This window comes from Dermochelys coriacea, chromosome 9 (assembly GCF_009764565.3).
Source record: "Dermochelys coriacea isolate rDerCor1 chromosome 9, rDerCor1.pri.v4, whole genome shotgun sequence".
In the NCBI taxonomy this organism is placed as follows: domain Eukaryota; kingdom Metazoa; phylum Chordata; order Testudines; family Dermochelyidae; genus Dermochelys; species Dermochelys coriacea.
Window position 1 is genome coordinate 6,303,219 of NC_050076.1, and position 14,485 is coordinate 6,317,703.

Below are 14,485 nucleotides of genomic sequence, written 5' to 3' on the forward strand. Positions count from 1 at the left end.
CCTACATGTCTGAGAAACATCTATTTTGACTTGTGCAGTGAGGGCTGTTTCTTGCTGAAGTGAAAATTAAGTGTTTGTACTCTTTTGGAGGGCCTCGCATGTGATTATATTCTGGCATTGTACCATACAATTGGCTCTTGCTGCCTAGCTGTGAGAATGGGCTCTCTTGAGAGCCTGCTGAGACATGTTTTTCTTCAATCCTGTGTTGTGATGCTAGCTATTTTGCATGAAAAAACGTGCCTTAAGGAAGTAAAGGTAACTACTGTCCATTGTGATTGGCTGTGTGTGTCTCTCTCTCTCTCTTTCTTTCTCTCACTCACAGTGAAAAGGAGTGCTTTTTACACACAGCCTACGGGAAAATAAGCTTTCCTTGGTCGGCCCATTGGTACAAAAAGTGTTAATATAGTGGTATTGAGGCCTGGCATAGGGGTTTTTCTTAATAGTCTGTGGATCTCTGATTCCAGTTAGCTAGAAAGCTGAATTCCTTGTGTGATGGTGTTCGGATTTGTACCTGCCCAGGTCTGAATGGCTGTCCAGGAAGCATTTCCTTCTGCAAGTTCCATTAGGCAGCAGCAGAGACTCACTAACTGAATACTTGCTACTTTTGGCTAGCCTTCCTTCCCTGGTAGTTTGCCCCAGTTTGGTGCCTAACTCTTTCTCTTAAAACTTTAATTCACATTTGCTCAGGGAGAGGGGAAACCTATGTTACAATATATACATTTTTTTTAAAAGAAACTGCTATCATTTCTACAGCCCCGTAGCTATGCTTGATGATTACAACCATAAAGTTAAGCTAAGGGCATAATTCTAGAAGGTTCTGAGTGCCTCAATTTCTGTTGAGGCCTTCGGTGATTGAGGGCACTCTGAACTCTGGAGATTCCAGCCATTAGATCTAGCATAGTATAGGATAGCAAAGAAAGCCAGGAGATAAGGGAAGGACCAAGGGGAGAAGTGAAATATCCTGAGATACTATGCTTTAGCTGTGTACAATCTTATATTTTTCATTTTTGTCCTTTAGATCTAGTCATTTTCCAATCTTTAAAATATAACTGACAATTTGAGGGACTAACAGAACAGGAGTGATTCTGTGTTAATTTCATCTACTTGCATACTTCTCCCTTATCTAGTCTTGCCTGATCGTACTCATGTTCCTCACAGCCTTCTCTAGAATTAACTCTCCTAATTTAATATCTACAAACTTTTCCACCTCATTGTTCACTCTTTTCGAGATCATTGATACTATTTTATTGAATTATTCCATCTCCACATTAGATAAACTTGCACAGGTGAAATACAGCTATACCATCAAACTGGTGCCAACCTCTAATGTAGATGTGATGCAGTAATGTAAAGAAGAGCTTCCCCTGAGGGTGACCAATTGCTAAATCTCCCGGAAGTTCCCTCTGTCTAGCTGGTACTGCATATACAACTGGAAGTATTTTAGAGAAAGCTACTGCAGGGAATGAAGTTGGATTGGGCACAGCTTGGATTGGGTAATTCCAGGCATGGGAATGGATTGACAAAAGTTTTGAGTTTCTCGAGAGAGGAGCTGATGAGCAGAATTAGAAAATGCCTGCCAAACATAACCAAACTGCGTAACATCGTGTTGCATTCTCTCTTCCTCCTTCCCCGTAGTCTGTTTTTTCTTCAGTTGCATGCTCTTTGAGGTAGAGACTGTCTTGCCTTGTCTTGTCTTGTCTGTAAAGAGCCATTGATACTTCTCTCTGTAGAAATGACTCCAGATCTTGTAATTAGATGTCAATTTTTCCGCTTTGTGAAGTCATTATTGCTGAAGTAATTATAACTTTTTCTGTGTCATCTGTCATGGCAGTATCAGCATGCCAGATATTCCCTGTATGGAAATAGCTTCATATTGTATGATTTATTAAGGTCCAATAGTTGGGGAAAGTCATAAATATTTGGAACTTTCTGAAAAATATGCAGGGAGAATTTAATTAAGAAGTTCTTAAAAGTATATTTGGCATTGTTCTTTAATTTTCAGGCGTCTTATTTTTCTCTAAATTGTAAAATCCTTAAATATTTAGAGTCTTAAAAAAAATAAATGCTTGCATAACTTCAGTGATGGTTCAAACACTTCCATTTTTAGTTCTTACCGCACACATGATGTGATGGTTTACTTTCAGGAGCCTTATGTACATATTGCTTATCTTCTATGTATATTAATGGTTTATTAATTAAGTGTTGCTGAAATGTACAGAGGAAGTGAAGTCAATCCCTGTCCTGAAGAGTGCACAGTGTACAAAACAGACACAGAAAACGGGAGGCACTGAAATGCTGTTACCCTGGAAAATGAGCATGATATAAGAACCTAAGCAGACACTGGGAGACCCCAGCAGAGGAGCTAAGTTTGTTTTAATATACTGCTTGTATACTTTCTTCAAGAAGGGAGTTTAAAGGAGGAATGTGAATGAGAAGAGGGTGCATAAACCAAAGAATGTCTCAATGAGATCCTTCTAGACAAAATCCACTAAGCTGCATTCTGCAGTAGTTGGGACTGTAAGTGATCTTCAAGGGAAACCCCAAATAAAATGCCTTAAAATTTCCCAGCATACATGTTACGAAAAATTGGGTCGCAGGGGCAAGGGAAGGAAACGTCTGATAACTTTGGAGCTCAGGGGAAGCCATGCATGACTACCACTGAAACATGACCATCCATGGTCAAGATGTTTTTGTACTCAGACCACCCTGTGTTCTGACTGGTTGAATCCTCTGCGAGGACTTTATTACAATCTTACCGTATATGATTTCTGCTTTTACTGTATGAAGTTTTGCATTGTGGATTTAGGAAAAGCTCCCTTCCCACTCTCATCCCTGGGAGCGGTGAGGAATCCCACATTTTTGCTCCTCTGAATAATGTTTTTGGGAACATTTAATGCTATGCTTAGTTGCTAATTGATTTATCTGTTTCCAGGAGACTAGCATCTCTAAGAACTACTGAGATAATAGTTCAAATGGACCAGGTTCTTTTGGATGATAAAGTTAGAGGCTGTTCTGTGCTATTTCTGTTCTGGCCCCATGTTTCAGTAAAGTTTCAAAATCCTTAGCTGCATGAACTGTTTTTTTTTTTTTTTCTTTAGAGGTTTTCAGAGGAACTATCTGGTGAGTAAAACTAATAAAATATCAAATTTTATTCTGTTGGGAATCTCTTTTTTTTTTTTTTTTGTGGTCCTGGTAGACTCTTAAATTTTTTTTTTTAAAGGTTTTTTGTTTGTTGCTCGTAACGTGAGCCAGTTTGAGACGTGGAGACTGAAGTCTTTTATCCACAGAATAGATACCAAAGCAGTAAAATCTTTCCTAACCATGTCTTCTGGAAATTGTCTCCACCCTATCCTAGTGGGGTCAGCTGCTGGACTGGGCCCATTCGGTCTCTGGCCTTTCTACTGAGATAGTCAACTAAGAGGCACCAGTTGTGTTGGTGTGTTTTGGGATGTGAATACTGGTTCACCAAGATCTGAGCTTCATTTTCCACATAGGAGCCATTGAGCAGCCATCAGATGGTAATAAGCCCAAGCCATATATTCATAACTGGTGTGCTAGAGCTGGAAGGTTCTGTACTGCAGTACTTGTTCTTTGAGTCCACTTGGCAGGTGACACAGGAACAATTTTCAACTATCTGCCAGGACCCAAATAAGATTTCAGTGATTTTCCTTTTTACTAATGGTGTCAAGCAGTATAAGGATTTCTCTTGTAGGAGAAATGCTAAACTCTGGATTTAGGCCTAGAGAGGTAAAGAGCTTTTCAGTTCACTTTAAAATACTAGTGTAATTTTTTCCTATTGGGAACTGGTAGGGATAGAGACTGAAGTCTTTGGGAAAGTTTGTGATGTGCAGTGCTTAATTTGTGCCAGGGCTTGCCAGGCTTGGCAGTTCATAGCCTCGGCACCTTTGGGCTTGGCTAGCCGTTCATAGCCCAGGCACCTCTGGGCTTGCCATGTCAGCTGTGAAATTTTAAAAAAAAAAAAAAAAAAAAAGCTTGATTCCCAACATCTTTCATTACAAATTAAGCGCTGGGGGTGTGGCTACATATGAAAATATAAGTTGCTGGCATTGAAAGCTGTCTTGTGTTCAGTTCATGGGGGGAACTTCATAAGAAAACTGTATCAGATGTTGACAGATATGCTAGCATGGCCAGATTCTGTACTGATGAAGTGAAAAGCTTTGGACTGTAGAAGAAACTTAGAAGATCAGGGTTGGAAGGGACCTCAGGAGATCATCTAGTCCAACCCCCTGCTCAAAGCAGGATCAAGCCCCAATTTTTGCCCCAGATCCCTAAATGGCCCCCCTCAAGGATTGAACTCACAACCCTGGGTTTAGCAGGCCAATGCTTGAACCACTGAGCTATTCCTCCCCCCTTAAACTAAGACTTCAGTGCAGCATGCATTTAACGGATGTGTCCTTGGGTAAGCATGCATTTAAGAGGGCTCCATGGTTTTATTACATGGCGTTACTTGATACGGTATGTATTAATCCAGCAGTGGGCAAGGATGTGGCTTCCTTTCGGATGTTTATTCTTTTAACTGGTTTGTTAGAGCAACATCTGCTAGTGATGTTAAAATGGCAATATTTTTAAGTGGTCAGGCTATATAAGACAAAACTTTAATTTATTTCAAAAAAGATTTCTGACATTTGCTTGTGCAAAAGCCATGTTCATATTGTTAGAAACAAAAGGAGGGAACCCAGATAATTCAATTTAAGAATAAATATTTTATGTCTTTCTAAAATATATGTTCTAGTTTAATCACACATTAAGGGGCTCAGTGCCGGAATTACTGGGTGAAATTCAGTGTATGGCCTGTGTTGTGCTGGAGAACAGATCATATGATCATAATGGTCCCTTCTGGCCTTAAAATCTATCAAGTATATCTGTTTTCACATTTTTCCCCTCTAAAAGCTGTAGTGCAAAATTGAATCCTCATTGAGATTCCTATCCAGTGAATCTCAAAATGTTATCCTGGTGTATCATGTTTACTTCCATGTGTAAGATTTAGACTTGATACAAGTCTGGTTGTTACTGTTAGTCTTTTTTTAGATTTTCATCTGATCACTTTGCAAAATGGCATTGTGTTTTGTAAATGGCACTAAACTATGGCCACCATTTTGTCTCAAATCAAAAAGGTCCTGAGTCTTTGATAAATCTTAGAACAGGGGTCTCCAAGCTTTTTACATTGCACCCCCTCTTACCCCTGTCCACACCCCCATCCCCGGAGCTGGGGCTGGCAGTGGGCCCGTGGCTCCGGGAGGGGAGGGAAACGGGCAGGGGTCAAGGGGCTGAGGCTGGGGCCATAGCTGGGGGTGGCAGTGAGAATAGAGCCTTGGCCGGGGGCCTCAGTCAGCATCTGGGGCCAGGAGCAGAGTTGGGTGGTGGTTCGTCCCTGCCCGCTGTGGGGGCTGGGCCAGGCCCCAGACATGCCTCCTGAACATACATCCATGCCCCCCTAGTGGGGCATGCTCCACAGTTTGGGGACCTCTGCCTTCGACTGTTGTAAGCCTGTTACCCACAGAGAGACTGGCAAGTGTTACTCATTAAGCATTGATGCTAAAATCTGTCCTCCAACATCACTGTGCTCTTCTTTTGTCAAAGCAGTTTTATAGAATCTTGTTTCATAGTTTAGCTCATCAGCTCATCCTCCTGTCTCCTGGCTTCCACCTTTTAGCTCTTCAGAGGGTGGAAAAACATATATGATAGAGACTCTACTGTGGAGCAAACTGGGGTTATTGAGAAGAAATGGGATTCCCCAAATGGTTAACCTCAATACATCCACAATACAGTCAAGTCTTTCTAGGCTTAGCTGCCTGGTGGTCAGCAGAGTAGATATGCATGCAAATAATTCACAATTTGATTCTGTGAGAAAGCTGGTCTGTATTGAGAGCTCCAGTTACTAAGAGAGAATGCTTTCCTCCGGCATGTCTAGTGATGAGATTCAGTTTATCCAAAGAGTAAATATTTATATCAGTTTAATGGCTAATATTTTTTCCTTACTCAGACAGGTACATTAGCTTTGCACGTTTCAAGTGTCTGGAAGATATCATCAGACTTCATTACTGACTGTTTCACGTTTTGTTTTCCAAAAGTGGGTCTACATAAGACCACCCATGAGATAGCATTTCACTACTTTAATGATGGGCTATAGATAAAAGCATTCCAAACAATTGTCAGAAATCCTCTTGATTGTTGTAGCTCTGTCTGAGAATTCTATAATAAATTGGTTTAAAGTAATCCCAAATTTTTAGTAGCAGGCTATCCTAGCTCTGAGGCATTTGTCATTAAACTCAGGTTCAGAAACCTAGGTTTCACAGCATGATTAATTCATGTGGCTATTGATGCTAGCAAAACGTATAATCCTATCTTTGCCCAAAGATGTTTTTCTATACTTTGGCTTGCGGTCTGCCTGTTCAACAAAAGTTCAAGTAAAACAAACACAAAGGTGTTAAGAACCTTAGTACACCAGCCTAAACGTTCTGCACAGCTGAATGCTTAGGCTCATTTATTAAAGGATTTGTCATTCCCTGTCTCCACAATAGCTCGTTTTTTAAAGACACTGTCAGTGTTTGAGCTGTTGTTTGAGCTTAGGAGATAAATCATTTTGTGTGTTCTTATAATTTATATAGTCCTCATGCCTACTGCTAGCTTGCAAGGTAGGATCCAGCGCTGTTCGCTTAACGGACCCTGAGCTCTTCCTCCTTCTATTTACATTCTTAGTCAAGGCTGCATCTTGGAGACAGCGAGCTCCCAGCCTGGCTTGACAGAAACAAATTTGAGTCATTCCCCTTTTGTTGGCTTTTCTTCTCAACTGGTGTCATTGCTTTTCCGAAAGAGCTGGACTGGATGATCTCTGTGCTGTCTATAGGTTTCAGCGCGGGAGTCTTGGAAGCAGAATGGTATATGCTGGAAGGGGAAGTGATATATGTGGCTAGGTAGAGGGATTGTGCACTTGCTCAGAATTCATGGCTTTCCCTCTGAATTATGAGAGCCAACCATCTTATCCCCATACAACCACTTGCTGCCATTACTGTTGGATGGTTGAGAGGCCTTTCGAGATGAACTGGTTCAGCAGCATTAAAAGCAGAAATGTTAGCTGGCAGTGGGAGGCAATGGTGGGGGTGGAGGGTTGTATAGCCGAGTTTCAATGAAGATAGCAATGAGAGCTATTGGGAGAATTTGTGAGGGGAAGGTTAGCAAGCACAGAATAGTGGAGTAGAAGCTCTTTGGGTGTCTGTAGACAGTGGATTTGGGACCTGGTCATGTAGTTGTTTAAGTATGGTCAGTGAAGTCAGTCCTGTATAGAACAGAGGAAGACACGGTCACCACTCCCAGATGTTAGGTGTACATACAAATAAAAAACCAAATGTTGAATTGTAAATTGTCCTTTTGTTCTGGTGACTCGCCTGGCTCATTGTTTGACCTGAATGTCTTGATGGAATGCTGACCTTTTAATTACTCTAGATGTTCTGTATTACTTGTGTGCAAACATTAATCCTCACAAATCCCCCGTGAGAGAGTTTTCTATTCCCATTTTTCCAGAGAGGAAGCTGTTGCAGAGAGATGAAGTGAGTAGCCCAAGGTCACACACTGAGTCAGAACCAAAAACTTAGAACCCAGGAGTTCCTGGTTCACCTCCTGGTCAAATTGTTAGTTACAGCTGCCTCTTAATATAAACTGGGTTAAATTGTGTGGTGTTAAATCTGGGTTTAAAATTACAGGCATCCATACAAGAGCAGTCTAGAATGGAAGGTATTGTGAGATGTGCCTCAATAATACAGTGATGGGTACTATAGAAATACCTAGATGGCTGCAGTGACTGAACGATGACCCAAAGTTTCCCTTCCCTCTTTTTCAGGAACACGTATGTGCTAAGTGCTCTCAATATATTGCCGTTGTCAGTAGCGTTGTCAAGCAGGCTATACTTAAAAGATTAGCCTTGACAAGTGTGAGTGCAGTTTGTAGTGCTCGTGAGTTATGAATTTTGATTGTGAAGAGAACGCTGGCTCATTTTGAATGGGGAGAGTTCACTTCGGTAGGCTCACTTTGAAGATCTTCTGCTTTTCTACATCTGAAATGTTAAAACAGGCTGTTCACATTAGTTTGAAGAGTTATATATGTCTCTCAGATTAATTGAATGATAAAATAGGATCCGTAAATACAGGGGAGAAATGAATGTCCCCACAAATGTTAGTGGGTTGTGTGCTGCTTCGCAGGTATTAAATGTTCACAGTCCTTTCATTGCCACAGGCTCTGGGTTAGAAATTCCACTACTGTAGTGAATTGACAGGCCTAGCCGACTGCTGGCATATTTGAAATGGGCTGGGTCTGTACCATTTTTAGTCTATAGGTGTCAGCTGACTGAGACAAAGTACTGAATGGATTATGGATTTTGCACCTCTCCTGCTTAGAAGCAATCTTGTGCTGCTATTGCCACTGGTGTGTGGGTTTGAGGGACAAAGAGAACTTCTGTCTTCACAGCTATGTCCCCTAATCCCAGCACTCTAATCATTTTAAAGTAACACTATCTGTTATCTATAAACCTTTACCAATGGGACTTGTGTATGTCATCTGCTGTGCACAATAGAGCACTTTACAAAGGGAAGTTCACAGGGCATGCCTGTCCTTATCTAGCATGGTAGTGTAGCTTAATCAAAAAGGCAAGGTGTGCAAATTATGTGGAAGGAGGATACATTTTTTTCAATATAGTCAAGAAGTAAAACCTCTAAGTTCTCAAATGATAAAATAATCTGAGCTATTCTTTTTCTCTTTCCCTAGGACTCCTGAACAGTGTCCCAGTGTAGTTTCTTTGCTGTCAGAAAGCTACAACCCACATGTGCGTTACGGGGCTGCCATGGCTCTGGGTATCTGCTGTGCTGGCACAGGAAATAAGGTAAGGACAAAAAGCCAATGATAGCTACTCCAAGGCTCTTTCTGCTATATTTCCTTCTACAGATAACGTTTATGACAAGTATCACAGAAATAGTTATTTCACACACACGGTCTTCCAGCCAGTTGGAGTGTATCAGCATTTCCTCAGATTCTGTGCTTTATTGCATTGAGTGAACCAGTCTTTTTTTCTGGTTGTAGGAAGAGCAAGTAGATGAAGCAGAACAAAATGCATTTGTTCACAATTTCCAGCCTCTTAGAGTTTGTCTATAGTAAAAGGTTTTTTAACTGTAGTCAATTGCCAATTAACTTGTTGGGTTGCATGTTTGTACATGTCTGGATATGGCTCAAACGTTTGTTCCAAGACGCAAACATTTGTGGTTTACCCCAGAGTTTGACTTTTTTTGGCTTACATTTTTTATTGTTTTAGCACTGAGGGGAAAAAACGAAATCGTGTATTATCCTGACACTTTCTTTTTCATAATCGGCATGATAGCCACATAGCAAAGTCAAATAGCAAAAATGAAGCTTCATCTAACATTTTGCACTTTAATTTGCTTGTATGTTGAGGGTTCTTTTTCTTAGGGGAGTGAGCACTATGTATAGTGTTTAGCTGTCATGGTAGGTAGGGAATAGTTAGGAAATATAATTTTATTTACTGCTACAAGGAGGACTAAATTTTAACTGATCGGACTAGCAGATTTCAGTCTGATGTGGTACAAGGTTTTTCAATAACTTCATCTGTGGTTTCCAGTTTTATCCCTATCTCCCCACCACCACTCCTCCCCCCGCTTCCTAGCCTTTATTAAAAATCCATTTCTAGAGTCTTATGTTCCTGCACACTCATGAATACACCTATTTGAAGTGCATATAGTTACGACATTTTCTGTCTGCACTCATAAACTGACTTGCATGTAGCCTGAAAGCAAATTGGAAGCCATATTTTCTTTTCTTTTCAAATGGAATGTGGCACTGAGGAACTAATGTTCATTGACATGCTGCATCTGACAATTTTAATTTAATGAAAATGCTCATAGTGATACAATCCACATCTGTTTTATTTCCAGATAATTTGTATGATCAAGATATTAGAACCTGTCTGGCTGAGGTTCTGTGCTTTATTTTTATTTCTTAAATAAAGATCTGAAGCATCTGTTTATGTTCGAATGTGTCTTCTGGGGCTTATATCAGCCTGTTTTAAAGGCTAAGTTAATACGTCGTAACTTGAGAGACTGGAAATGAAGTTAAGCTTTTTGTTAGGCTGAAGGGCACTTCCATCATGCATATTCTATAAATAGTATTGAACACGTACAATGTTACTGTGAGGCACAAATGAATACATGTAAGAAGAAAGAGCACAGAAAGTTCACATGGCAAAAAGTAGATCTGATGTCGCAATGTAATACCTAGAAATGGTTCTTGGCATAGTATTCTGGTTAAAGTCGAGTTGCTTTTGTGAGTTTTTCTGATGTATTCCTAGGAAATTACAACATTGGTGAGGACATTGCCAGTATGGAAGCCCTGCACAAGAGAGAGTTAAAACAGGATGAAATCCAGTTTACAATCAAAAGATTGTAGTGCAGTAATTAACTTGTAATGTAATTTGATGTTTACCCTAAAGCAGGGTGGAGTCCTAGGAATTTTTATGAACAAAGTAGGTATTACTAACTGCTATTTGCGTTCTGTGTTTCTGCATTCACCTGGATGAATTCCTTTCAGAAAGACACCCCCAAAATATTGCAGAATGCCCCTTAGATGCCTCTGTGACATCTACCCTTGGAGACCTATGGACGTACAAGTAGTTATGACACCTTTTTTCTGTTTAGTTTTACTCTTGCTCTTGAAGAGCCCTATTGAAAATATAATTTTGATTTGTAGTAACTGTTTTTAGTAAGCAATTAGAAGAGCATCTTAAAGGATGACTTGGAAAGTGGCTGCACTCCTGTGGATAGAGATTGCTCAGTTTGCCAACATATCAAATTGACACCTACTTTACAGAAAGGGACAAAAGCACTGGGTATCCATAAGCAGCATGCATACAATAAACTCTCTTCTGGACAGTTCTTGATTCTTTACATAATCAATGTGCGATGCTGAAATACCTGTTGATATATGCTTTAGAAATGCTTACTGATGCATCTGTTGTATGTCATGTTGACTTTATTCTTGTAACTGTCAAAGAATTTTCTGACCTCAAACCATGGAATCTAAAGAAAGCAATCCTAAGTTCTGAAGCAACATATTGGTTTTCAAAACAGATTCCCTATATGTGTATATCTGTGGAGATAGCACCACTTGTATTTGAAGCGAAATATGTTCTTAGAATTGGAAGCTTTGTCTAGTGGATAAAGCACAGGACTGGGAGTTAGGAGACCTATGTTGTATTACTCTGCTATTGACTCACTGTATAACCTTGGGCAAATCATTTGACACCTCTATGCTTCTTACACGTTGGGTAAAATGAAGGCAACATTTACTTACCTTTGTGCTCACTAGAAAGGGAAGCAGTGTATAAGTGAGGCAAGAGCAAGATATAAAAGTATAAAGTATGATATTTTTATCATTATTATCAATAATTCTAACCTGCCAAATACTTTTCACATTTCTGCTTGCAATAAATGCAGATTTTAGTCATTCTGGCATTGTTTTGTTCAGCAAATTCCTCTAACTCCTCTAGCTTCGAGCAAAAGTCCACTAGCATAAGTGCACATTTCTGTAAAATTTGCCCAGATATCACAGTGGTGGGCAAAATATAAATATAGTAAACTATACCTCATTGCCACCTTGCTGATGGGCCTAATTCAATAACCCTTTATTAGACTGACTGAAACCTGTTGTTTGAAAAGTAATAAGCTTAATTTGTGTATTTTGTTTTTTAGGAAGCAATTAATTTGCTTGAGCCAATGACAAATGATCCTGTGAACTATGTGCGTCAAGGAGCTCTGATTGCATCTGCCCTTATCATGATTCAGCAGACTGAGATCACCTGTCCAAAGGTGAGCCATAGGTTATGCATCAGCTTGTATGGTGAGAAATGGCCTTGGGTAATGATGATGATTCAGGGACCAGGTGTGCTAGGTGCTGTATGTACACGTAGTAAGAGAGGGGGTCTGTACCTTGAAGAGCTCATGATTGTAAGAGCGAAATTTAGAATAGTGCAAACTCTTGGCACAGTAGAGCATGCACTTTTGAATGGGAGATGGACACTGACTGGCACAGGTCAAGTAAACTGTCACTGTTTTAACTGTTGGTGTTATATAAGTAAATATACATTTTCCCCCCAAAATTGGAAACCCTGGATAAGAGGATGAAAGCGAGATTGGAATTGCTAACAGGCACTTAAACTTATGCATGCGTAGCATGTGTGAACATATTTTCTTCTCTTCTTTACTAAAGAGATTCTTGTTATGTTCGATTTAGTCCTGGGCAACGTTTGATGTACCTGTTATCAGGGGAAGTCCTGTTACGTTGCATAACTGTAACTCTGCTTCTGCTGTGGCTTGTCCTTCAGTTTCACTTAGGACAATTTTGCTGTCCTAAGAAGTTGCAGCAACTAACGAGTGAACTCCATTTCTTCAAAAATGAGTTTTGTCACTGTGAAGGCAAATGGGTTAATATGCACTATTAGTTTTTAAAACTAGATTGCCTGTGAATACGACAGGTAGTAATGCACAGACTGCTGCATAGACTAAAAAGTTCCACATTAGCAGAATCAGACACTGACAACTTGGAGCTCCCACATTTGATCAGCCCAGAGAGGTATTGATGCAGCAAGCCTTTGCTGGTTATACTGTATACTGCTAAAACAGCACTGCCTTGTGCATGGTAACTTTTAATGGCATTGTTTTGTAGTGTAGTTTAACTTTTGAAAAAAATCATCCTTTTATTGCCCCCCACCCTCCCACTTTTTTTTTTTTTTTTTTTTTAAATTGCACTTAGTTGCTGAGACAGCAGAAAGCTTTTTCCGGTAGAAACACACGTTTAATGGTGGGGTCAGGGAGAATAACTAGTTCCAAGGGAAATTCCACAGACAAGGAGTTTTTTTAAAATATTTTCAAGCACTTCTGTGTTAGTCTGCTGGGGATTGTGTAGATTTTGCTGTTGGATATCACTAGTGTCCTAACACTATTATAAAAAACACTTGGATTTCATTTGGAAGAGACGTGTATCTCTGAATGTGCCTAATATCACTATTATAATTTTGCTAGATTATGCAGTGAAAAATAAAGTTCTAGTAAATCCCCATATCCTCGGAGACCAAATTATATTAAGTAAACTACTATGGAAATAAATTCAAGAAAGGAAAAGTTTAGATATGATAAAGCAATCTTTAACTTTTGTGGAAGAATGGTCCAGAGGTCAGGATTCTAGCTTGGGACTTAAGAGACCTAGGTTCAATTCTGTGCTCTGCCATAGACTTCTTGTGTGATCTTGGGCAAATCACAGCCTCAGTTCCCCACCTGAGGATAATAAAGCTTTCCTACTTCACAGAATATTGTGAGGCTAAATACATTAAAGATTGTGCAGCACTCAGATATTGTGATTATAGGGGCCAGATAATTGCCTCAGAATGATTCTGCATATGAGCTACCTACCTAGTCCATTTGTAATGCTAGCTGGTTTTGAGCAGTGTTATGCAAAAGACTTTGGTGATTATCCAGAGAAAAGTGCAGCCAGGGAAATAACTTGCAAAATTAGATGTTTTTTAGGGTTGATGAAAATTGGGAGACTTCTTTACCAAAATGGGACTGAAAACTCAGACTGTAGAGATGTACACCTGGATGCTCTTCCCAAGGTTAACAAACACAGTTGGCCAGGCAGATGTAGGATGAGAGGCATAAAATTGGGGTTGAGTGGTTTATAAAACAAGCCGGGGTACCGTGTGACAACTATATTTTTAAAAAGTGAAGTTCTGTTTACAAGCTGCCATTTTATGAATTTTTGGTTACTTACTTTAGATGTAGATGGTGATTGAATTGACCATGCATAGAGGGGTAGGGGATACAAGCAGGATCAAGACATTTGAAAATAGCAAGTGCTCCCTGAAATAATCAGCTAATTTATAAACAAAACCCAGAGTGGATCAGTTTCTCCTTCAAGGAAGAAGTTCAGCCAAAGGTTTCTTGTTCAGCCCTTGCTGCTGATCAGACAACTATTCTAGGAGAGCAACCAAAGTTGGCCTTCATAAAAGATTAAGGTGGTTTCTCCTTATGAAAGCACTGAATGACATTTAAAGGAACATTTCCTCACAGATGTAATAAATTGTGGAACGGCCTCCTAAAGGAAATGAGTGAAAGTCTTATGTATTACAGGAAACTATCCTGCATTGCCAGGGAGGTGGACTAGATATCCTAGTTTTTCATATCTCTAATTTTTTTGGTTCTAGGGTAATGGGAATAAGAATTCTCTGTACTTTATCCGGATGCACTGGGGTTACATTGTCAATTAAGAATTATTATCCTTGGAAAACTTCTTCAATGCTTCTTCAAGGTTTATAGAGCTGTAGCTCACGAAAGCTTATGCTCTAATAAATTTGTTAGTCTCTAAGGTGCCACAAGTACTCCTTTTCTTTTAGTCTGAAGAGAGATTCTTTTAA

General features: G+C 39.8%; 1 protein-coding gene across 3 annotated transcripts in view; it reads left to right on the plus strand.

Annotated features, from left to right (window-relative positions):
- Positions 1-14,485, plus strand: part of PSMD1 (proteasome 26S subunit, non-ATPase 1) — a 117,108-nt gene that overhangs the window by 62,491 nt on the left and 40,132 nt on the right. For all 3 annotated transcript variants that reach the window (XR_006273982.1, XM_038415537.2, XM_043491574.1), the window contains exons 17-18: positions 8,779-8,893; positions 11,769-11,885. Coding sequence is in view for 2 of the 3 variants with exons in the window: in XM_038415537.2 (XP_038271465.1) it covers positions 8,779-8,893; positions 11,769-11,885 (232 nt within the window). In the remaining variant the exon portion in view is untranslated. The remainder of the gene's footprint in view (positions 1-8,778; positions 8,894-11,768; positions 11,886-14,485) is intronic.